This window comes from Platalea leucorodia (genome assembly GCF_965183815.1).
Source record: "Platalea leucorodia genome assembly, chromosome: 5".
NCBI classification, from domain to species: Eukaryota; Metazoa; Chordata; class Aves; order Pelecaniformes; family Threskiornithidae; genus Platalea; species Platalea leucorodia.
The window spans coordinates 53050554-53060800 of NC_138827.1; the positions used below are offsets into that span (position 1 = coordinate 53050554).

At 40.0% G+C, this 10247-nt stretch overlaps 1 protein-coding gene across 18 annotated transcripts in view; it reads left to right on the top strand.

Moving 5' to 3' along the window:
* The window catches only part of RC3H1 (ring finger and CCCH-type domains 1), a 65454-nt gene that overhangs the window by 46440 nt on the left and 8767 nt on the right, over positions 1-10247 (top strand). For 5 of the 18 annotated variants that reach the window (XM_082311579.1, XM_082311592.1, XM_082311591.1 and 2 more), the window contains exons 12-19: positions 385-761; positions 1920-2051; positions 2638-2808; positions 4961-5171; positions 6297-6384; positions 6503-6638; positions 8639-8809; positions 9397-9512. In XM_082311579.1, the coding sequence (XP_082167705.1) occupies positions 385-761; positions 1920-2051; positions 2638-2808; positions 4961-5171; positions 6297-6384; positions 6503-6638; positions 8639-8809; positions 9397-9512 (1402 nt within the window). Of the gene's footprint in view, positions 1-384; positions 762-1919; positions 2052-2637; positions 2809-4960; positions 5172-6296; positions 6385-6502; positions 6639-8638; positions 8810-9396; positions 9513-9852; positions 9937-10247 lie in introns of all 18 variants that reach the window. The other 13 variants (XM_082311593.1, XM_082311595.1, XM_082311594.1 and 10 more) reach the window with 6 other exon arrangements.

The following is a 10247-nucleotide window of genomic DNA, read 5'->3' on the forward strand; positions in this document are numbered from 1 at the left end:
CATATCAACCTGCAGAGACATTCTAGTGAATTATTTCCGTTTGTTATGCTAGCAGGTCTTCCGTGGCAACTGTGGTGGGCTGAGTCTCATCACCTCTTCTCTAGCTACTGTAACCTTTATACCTTGCTGGTATCTTATTTAGATAATTAAACTGTGTCACTTGAGCTTTAGATCAACTTTTGCTTTTTCTAGGTTTTGTGTGATTAATTTTTGAGTATAAATACTGGTTAGACAGTGGGGGCAAACAACAAATATGAATTAATTTATACCATTCTCTTCATGATACTTGCAGACTGGAGTATTTGAAACAATTTGCTTTTGTGGACAGTTGTGATAATCACTTTCTGTATCTTGTTTGTGTTTTTTCCTCTTGCCTTCTTTCAGGAGTTTACTATCCCACTCAGTCCATGTCTCGCTTTGTCCGACCTCCTCCATCAGCTCCTGAACCTGGTCCGCCTTATTTAGACCATTACCCCCCCTACCTTCAGGATCGTGTGGTGAGCCCACAGTACACACAGCCACAGCAGTATCCTCCTATGGCACAGCCCATATACCCACCGCACTATGACAGCCGTCGTGTATATCCCTCTGTCCAGCCATATCAGCGAGAGGAGATTGTCCGAGGAAGCCCTGTACCCATTGAAATTCCACAAGCAGCTGTACCTTCCTATGTACCTGAATCCAGAGACAGATACCAGCAAACAGAGGGTTATTGCCCAGTGGCTCCACATCTCAGTCAGATCAGACCTTCGTGCCACAGGGTATGTTTTTTTATATTGTGTTTTTCTAGTTGTTTGAGAGAGAAAATATAAACTACTTGAAGTTGAATATTTTTGCAGTAAGTTGATGGTTTTTTGTGAGGAATCCGGAGTTTGAACTTTAAGAAGGGGTACATTGGACAAAGCTGATCAAAAACTGGAAGGCAGTTTAGTTATTGGTCAACTCTGCAATTGTAATGATATTAATATGTAAAAGAGCGGGCTGCTACTTAGTGCTTGAAGTAGAAAAGTGTTGTAATTAATTTTGGAAGTCTTATATGGCCCTGACTTCTCCAACAAAGATTAGGCTGGAGAGGGCCACTCTTTCTAGTGCAGACTAAATACAGTGTGTATAAATGGTTGTGTGTGCATACTAGTACTGCCCATCTATGACTGACCATCGCTGTGCCTAAATAAATAAATATGCAAATTTGTGTCCCTTGATAGAGGAACTAAAAATTCTGCTCTTCCAAATTTTCTCTGCTTCAAGATTGCTAACTGGAGGAGTGTAGTAGGAGTGTACACTCCTAGTAGGAGTGTACAAACTTGTTTTGGTAAATCACCAGCTGGAATTGAGTCCTGTAGAGCAGTTGGACTTATGTAGCTGTCATTCAGATTAAAGGCTATATGAATCATACTGCCGAGTCCAGGAAGCATTTTTAACGTAGCTTATAGATTTATCAGTTTTGAGTTTGACACGTTTGTGGGATGCTTAATTCTATTGCAAAATGAATAATAAATGCAAGCTAACTGTGACTAGGTTATCATCTGTAGAGTTCTACCACTTCCCCCATATGACTGAAATGGGGACTTACAATGCTGAAACATGTTCCAATGGAAACTTTGCCAAGTTGGAACACAGAGCCATGTTGAGCTACCTGTTAGCTGAAGGATTAGTAGTTTTAAAGTTAGAAACACTGGGTTAGGTGGGGATTTAATCAGTTTTAGGCAAACAACAACATTCCTTGCCTTTGGGGTGTCTTGAACTAACACTCTGGCCAGTGTAGGAACATGCGTGTCCTGTATTAAACATGAAAGTTGACAGACTGTTAACAAAGTGACCATTACTTGTTATTGTAATGACTGTCTATTCACTGTATTCTAATTTTCTTGCAGTATATGGTTGCTGTATTTTGTAATGTATTTCTGTCTTCATTTCAGCCGCATCCCAGCCTGGACGAACTTCACCGACGAAGGAAAGAGATCATGGCCCAGTTGGAAGAGAGGAAGGTGATTTCTCCACCTCCTTTTGCACCATCACCAACCTTGCCTCATACTTTTCATTCAGAGGAGGTAAGCATATTTTGACAAAAATGTGACTTACTAGCATGTTTAGAAAAAACTTTGGAGTTTGTGTGTGCTGATAGGTGAAGACAACAAGAAAATTGGAACAGTACAGTGTTGGCAAGTGTTGGGGGGGTAGATTTTGTGCTCCAGGTGGGAAGCCCTTCTAGTGCAGTCTCCAGTCTCTCAATTGGCTGTTGATTCTCTGATCTACCACTGATCCGAAGCTATCTGCTTTTGATGCAACCAAGAGAATTAGTTTTGAGCCATTATTAATTGAAGTAGGCAGTCTTCACGGTTACTGGACTTTGCTTCATTTGCTCCTGACATGTTTAGAATTAAGCAACAGCTTGATAGAGGTTTTTTTTTTAACCAAGGTCAAAATATCACTTTCACACTGGCCAAGTGAACAGTCAGCACTGGGAGTGTAGCCAGGTGATCAGAATTTCGCACATTTCATGCTTGCCATGGCCCAATTCCAAATGGTGATGTATCCACTAAAAAAATAATCTTGGTGGTGTTTTTCTTCAAGTTCACTGCTGTTGAACTAAGTGGTGGCTGTGAAGCTGCTTCTTCCCTTCACTTACAGAACCAGATTTTTGTGTTTGTACAGTACTTGGATGAAGACCTGAAGGTAGCTGGGAAATACAAAGGAAATGACTATAGCCAGTACTCTCCCTGGTCCTGTGACACCATCGGCTCCTACATTGGAACCAAAGATGCAAAACCCAAAGATGTTGTGGCAGCAAGGAGTGTGGAGATGGCGGTATGTAGGGATTAGGGGAACACAGAAGAAAAATTCATGCTTCTGTGGGTTGGGAAGGACTCTTTTCATTTGCTTTCCAGGATGACAGCAGTGCTTGTATTTAAGCTCAAAAGTGCATTACAGTCAAAGAATGCATTTGCAAGTGTGCAGAGTGCTTTGTTTTCAAAGTTATAAACAGACCTACATCTATGTAGATGTCTTAAAATTCTGGATGTAGATGTCTTAAAATTGTGGATATAGATGCAGGCTAGCCACTCTGCTCTGAAGCCATGGGTAGCAAGAGATATATTGCCATGATTCTTTACACTTACTTGAAATCCAAAAATTACTCTGTACTGGCAGCTTGTCAATTAAACATGTCCATCTGTAGCTTCCTGTACTGCTTTCTGTCAGAGGGAGATGCTGTAACTTAACTTTGTACTATTAATTCCTTTTAAGGTGATTGTGACTGCTGTTGACAATGTTATTAGTTTTTACTTGAAGGATTCTGATTTGTGACCACAAGAATACCCCAAACTTGCATGAAGCTTTTGAGAGAAGCATAGTCATAACATAATACTAGGCTAATTCTTCTTGAGGGCAATTTCTAACTCTATGCTGTGCTTACTCAATCCTTCACTGAAGCCGTGGGTGTCTGGTTGTGATCTTATTTTGTGCTGCTGCATTTTTGCTAGGTCAGTTTTGCGAAAAGAAGGGGCTGCTAGGGTGTCATTATTGGGAGTCATGAAATAGGAAATAGGAAAAAAAGAAATAAGATTCTGAAATATTGCCACTGTTCTCTTTCGTCCTAACTTTTAAGTATCGCTCGACAGCAAGAAGTATGCTGGTAGCCCATACAAGTAGGAAGACATTCAAGTCCTTCAAGAGAAAGGACTGTTTAGTCTGAGGGACTATTTTACAGACATGCATCTGTTTTTCTCCTTCACCTCCCATCTGCAAAAGTGTTCTATCATCTTTTGTTTATATATTGTCACTGTCATGGTGACCTTTCTTTGACCAGTAAGGGGAGAGAGAAGAAATTTTTATCCAGAATTTATTCTTCTGTGGACAGGTGCTCACCTGTTGCAACCACTTTACTAAATCATAGGATTTTTCTCTCCAGCTTCTCCTTCTTGGGCAAACCACAAGCAGGCTTCCCTGTTTCTCCTCTGCCTCATTGGAATGAAATGCGTCTAGTTTCTGTCCACTGAATTGCTTTCCTGTAAAACATTGAAGGCACTATGTGAAACGGGAGCAAAAACGAGGCTTTCTCCCAGAAAAAGCAGAGCAAGAAAAGGCATTTCATCTGCAGCTTTCGGATTTTCACATGTCCTTTTGCTCTCTGTCCTACACAGTGTGTTTACTGTGAGTCATAACACGGTCACATTTGACCTGGGGAAGTACTGAGATTACTCAGAATCAGTGTATTGCTGTCCAAGTGTTCAGGAACCAACAAACAGCTCTTGTCTTTCATCCCTGCTGCTAGAAAACTGTGCAAACAAACTGGAACTCAATTAAGAGAGGTAATAGGGTTCCGGAGAAGCAGCCTCCTTTTTCATTGCTAAACAAAGCGTTCTTCTGCCCCAGAGCTAATTTTCAGATAAGCAAATAGAATCTCTGCTACTCTTCAGTTTTTGTCTCCTCACAGGAAAAAATTCTCAGGAAACCTTCACTGCAGATGGCAAGTGAATGAATTCTTCCTTTTTTTTATTGTTCATAAAAAATTCCTTTTTTTCAAGGATAAGAATAGTATCATCTGAGAGTGCATAATGCTGGATTTTATGCAGATGGCATTGCAACTTCACTACGTTCTTTCTTCCCACTCAGTAAATGGAAATAAATTAAAATTGGTACTAGCATCTTACAGACTTGAGATTAAAATGCCATTTTTTTCAGAATTCCAAAGTAGATGCTGTCTAATGCCTCTTCCAATTTCAATGTTACATTTCTTGAGTTTAGCTTCCAACCCAGTTGTGACTGCCATTTTCACTCCTTTATTCCTGCCTCAGCTATGTTATCTTGTCTGTTTCTAGCAATCCTTATCCTTGAAGGATGAAGGGAATAGAGAATACAAGAGACGCTTAACTGTACTGGTACCAGCTTGTTGTAAAAGGAATGTAGTTTTGTTCATTTTTTAATAAGTGTTTGACTGCCTTTTCCATATCTTGTCTAGAACGTAGATAGTAAATCCATGCGTGACCAGCGATTAGACATGCAGCGAAGAGCAGCAGAGACTGGTGATGATGACCTCATTCCATTTGGAGACCGACCAACTGTGTCGAGATTTGGGGCTATCTCTCGTACTTCCAAAGCGATGTACCAGAATTCTGGTCCCATGCAGGCCATGGCAGTTCAGGGAGCTACCACCAAATCAATCATTTCAGGTATGAGTGTGTGCTCTTGGATTTTGCTGGCTGTTGCTATTTTCTTTAGTGCTACAGTGTAGTGCAAGTTGAAGACAACCCCTGTAAACTTGTTTCTTGTCTTAGAAATATAGATGAGGTGTATGTTATGCCACTAAAAATAACTCTAGGTAGGGCTGCACTGAGAAGCCTGAAGAAAAAGGCTGCCACTGCTTCCTGCTCCATGGACAGGTTTGTGCATGTGTAGCGTATATGTTGGTGATTTGTTGCTGTTTGGAAAAAGTTATTTTGTTCTGCTGGTCTCTCTAAATGAGGCTTCTTTTAAATCTGTTGTACAGGAATCCAGAAACGTACTGCTTTCTCAAATACATAATGCAAAACCATCATAACTAAGTACTGTACTGTGCTCTTACTTTATGGATAGTTGCTGCTGCAAGCTTCATGCAGCCATTGTTTTGTGTACTATTAGGCAAAGCAAATAAAGTAGGAATGGTTTATTTTCTACACATCTATTTTCTAATCATATGTATAGTGTGGCTGTATATCTTACTCCAAAAGATGGTCTCTTTCTTGAAGTGCACTGAATAATCTTAAGAAAAGACTTAATTATATTCCCTCAAACTTCCTTCTAGATTTTTTTCAGGAGTTAACTGCTGGAAACAAAACAAAAACTCGTTTGCTTAATTCAAGCAATAACTTTCTGGACTTTATCACAGGTAGAACTCTGGCTTCCCTGAAAGCTTAATCTTCAACCTGGTGTTAACTAGGTATCTCAGAATTATCAATCAACTCTTGAGTCTTTTAGGAACTTAAGTAATAAAAATAATTGCTCTCACAGTGGCTGTAGGTTTGTTTTTATTCCCGTGTCCCCCTGCATGTCTGAAGTCCTTCACAAGCTCATAGACTGTGGGAGGCTGTAGCAAATCTTGTTGGATGTGCGGGAAGTCATGCATTATGTATGTGAGGCTGGTCACACGTAGTATTTTTGCGTTGATTTCAGCAGGAGAAATGTTACACTTCCTCACTCTTAGAGGGCTGACCTTCCTGGTTATTCTTTAATTTCTGTTCAGTTCTGTGTGTTGGCTGAACTACTTAAAGGATAGTTTTGTAGTAATGTGACATGGTTTTCTTTCTGTTCACTGGCAGACTATAATCCTTATGGAACTCATGGTGGCTGGGGAGGCTCTCCATATTCTCATCAAAATATACCTTCTCAGGGACGTTTCAGTGACAGGTAGGATTGCTTTATTTTTTTTTCTTTTTTCTAAATTTTCTTTATCTATTTCTTTCTGTGCCAGCTGAGTAAATCTTTTCTTGGAAATTGCCTTATTTTTGCTTTCCTGATCCCAAAGGGAGAGACTGTCCATGTCAGATGTAGCTGGTCATGGGAAACAGTTGCCCGCAGCGGAGCGAGAGCAGCAGCTGCGCATGGAGCTGCAGCAAGTAGACCATCAGATTAGCCAGCAGACACAAATGCGAGGACTAGAGGTTGGTACCAACATTTGGAAGAGTGGTGAGGGGTGGTATGGAGAGAGATGAAGCTAGTAAAGCTGCTTTCCACGCGTTGATGATCTTTCTTCGACTGTAATGATATTCAGTAACGATACTTCATTCTGTGATGCCAGGCATCAGGATTATGGTACAAGTGCAAACCTCTCTGCTCAGCAGCAGAAACTTCCTGCACTTCACGTGCAAGTCAACATCATACTTCAGTCTGCACTCTGTGCTCATTCATGTTTGCTTTCATTCTCTCTCACTTACTCCCCCTCTCTGTTTATCTGTTAACTCAGAGGCAAACTTGTGTAGATACCTGTTCCTCTTGGCTCTACTGCCATTGAAAATGTCTGATTTTATGTACAGAAAGCTATGACCTTCATCTGTTTCATGTTTGGCTTTGTGTTGTTCCTATTTCTTCCTAAATAGCGCAAGCCACAAGAGTCGAGAAAATTAATATTTAAGATATTTAGCTTGAAAAATTAAAGCTTAATATGTTACATCTCCTTGCTTAGAAGAAATGTAGTCACTTGCAACATGAGGAAAGACAGGAGTCTGCATTTGTAAAAGAATTAATGAGCTGAAGTCTTTGTTTTGTGAGACACAGAAGGAGAAATGTCAAGGCATAATGAAATAATTGTTTTAGCAAAGCTGTAGTTACTTCTTTTTTTCCTCCTAGGAAAAATCAGTAAATATTTACCAAAAAATTATTCTAGGTACCTCAGCAACTATTCATACTAATGTTTTCCCAGAAGGAATTGCTGTAAGTAGTGGATAGCAGCTCTGCTGAAACTATGGTTACCTAAGAACACATGTTACAGAGGAGGGTTATTATGGATTAGTTGTAAGAGCTCACAATTTTTAAGTCTCAGCAGCAGTTACGAGTAGTATGCATCTCTTAGTTACTTGAAACATAACTTGTGTTCTTGTGCTCTTGTTTGGGAACAAGGGGAGAAAACGTTTTAAATCTTGCATGTCTGCCTTTGCCATAAGAGTATTGGAAAGTTGCAAAACCTGTAAGCGGTCTGCCTCTCCTGCTCGTTATTATTGTGATTGTGTCAGTGTTAAATCCTATGTAGTTGAGTTTTGAGCCTTGATTTTATAATAATTTGAATTTGTCAGAACTGATCGCTTATTTTGAGTAATAACAGCTTTCAATTTATCTCTTGTGTTCAAAGCTGCAGTACATATTTGAAATTCAGGAGGCTATTGATTTACCTGTTACAAGGTTGTAGCAATTGCTTAATTCGATCAGAGCGTGAAGAACTAGATTATTTTGCTTTCTTCTCAAATTAATGAGCATTTCTACTTGAAGACCAGCCAGATGTTTGGTTGTGTGGAGTAGTAGATAGTGTGTTTAAATGCAGAGCACACACTTACAGAACTGATTCGCAAGTATTAGCAGATTTTTGGAGTAGCTGATATGGTTACTGATTTTACTTGGCTGCTAGTAACTTACAACTTGTGAATGACTGTAGTCACTTGCCCCTCTCTGTTCCTGTGCTTCCTAATCTGGGTCAGCAGAGAGCTACATATTGACATCTACATCTCTCAAGATATTTTATATGATTTAGTAATAATACAGGCTCTCCTGTAGAATTTATCAAATTCTACTACTGTAAAATAAAGCAGCAGATTTGCTTATCTGCTATTATCTTTTGTTCAACAAATAGCTCACAAAAAGAGAGTAGTGTTTTTGTTCACATGCTTAATCTTAGTTTTGAGAAGGGAGCAGTATATGGGGAAAACCCATGCAAATTTATTACAGTAAAAGGTATTTAACGCTGCTTGTTCAAAAGTGAAAAGACTCGTCTGCATGTAAAAAATGTTTAAACTTGCACTGGAAGTGATTTTGATTGGGACCTTGTGAAACATGGAGAGAGAAGGCCTTGGTTTTGCAAATAAGCGATACTCTAGAGTTATGAACTAGAGCTCTTTCTGTGCTTGGTGTGTTGTGTGCTCAGTTGTGTATGTGCTTGGCTTTATGCATTTAGGCTGTTAGTAACAGGCTGCTGTTGCAGAGGGAGGCGACTACCCTGGCAGGCCAACCACAGCCCCCACCCCCACCTCCCAAGTGGCCTGGGATGATCTCAAGTGAACAGCTGAGCTTGGAGCTACACCAGGTGGAAAGGGAAATTGGGAAGAGAACCCGTGAGCTGAGCATGGTGAGTGCTGTGGGGGTGGGAGGCAGAGAGGTGGAGTGGAGAGCCATGTAGCTGGCTGCAGCCCTTTCACCCTGGCACAAAGGCTCTCCACTGGATGACCACAGCTGGAGCCATCCGTCTTCCTCTTCACCTCTTTATTCTTCAAAACCTCCTGAAAAGTTTCTTGATTCCTCTTTGTGAAGAATTTGAATTCAAGCAAGTTTAAAATACTCTGCTGTTATTTTGTCACCGTTTGAAAATAAGCGTGACGCTGAATTTGTTGAAAACTAAGAATCGTCTCCAAGGTCACTGTGCCATGAGTTGTGTAAACTGCTTTAACATAGAAAACATCATCTGCAGGTACAGGCTAGTGTTCAGAAGTCTGTGTGCTGTTACAGTCTATGGTCTTTGCTGCTTGTTACAAGAATCATCATTTCCTTTTGGGAAATACTGTGTCCTGAGAGGATGAGCGTATCTTACTGAGTCTGTTTTCTTGTCTCATGGCTTTTGTGGGTTACACTATACGACTCCAATCGGTCCCAAAAGATGAAGTCTCAAATTCTTTTAACACAATGTTAAAGAATTTTTCTTCTGTCCCTTTTTTAAAGGAGAGCCAGTCTTCACTGGATATAAAAAACAAACTGGGCACCACTAAACAGACAGAAAATGGACAATTAGAACCACAAAGCAAGGTTCCAGCTGAGGACCTCGCACTGACATTCAGGTAACGTGGGTCTTCAACCTTTTGTTGTTTAACAGGAGAATGACTTTCATCAGGGTCACTCTCTGGTATATGAATAATAACCCTTGGCTTACATTCTCTAATGTGGAAGCATCTACTAGGAAAAGATTGTACAAATCAAGATTTTATAGTGTGAGCATGAGTTAAGGGCTGTTTCAGCTGATGAGTAGGTGAGTGGAATGAGACTGTATATTAATTAACGCAACAGAAGAATTGCAATGTTTGTAAGACCAGAAGTCCATCTAGTCAATATTGGATGATTAGTAGGGAGGAGCAGGAGATAAACAACCACCATAAAAGAAATCTCTATCTACCGTTTTAGTTTCAAAGGAAAGAAATGTTCCAAATGTGAGAGGAAAGTTATTCCATCCTGCTAAGGTTTGTGATGTGGATGTTGTCTAGGAAGGTATGTAACTTTGAAACAAAGTTCACTTTTATTTTTAGGCAGTAATATTTATCTGTGTAGATGCTGGGATTGATTTAAACTCGCATTTGATAGCCAATTGAAATAAGATGTTGGCTGAGAATGGTGGAAATGTACACATCAACCATTTTCAGATGGCTGCAAGCATCTGTGTATTCAGACTAATACTTTAAACAGAAAAGCTCAAATGCTGCAGATGTTTTGTTAAGTCAAGTTTACATAACTTTACATGAGCAGTTTGGGCTCTGGATGTTTATTCAGAAAGTGTATTTATCCAGGAAATGTATCCCTCT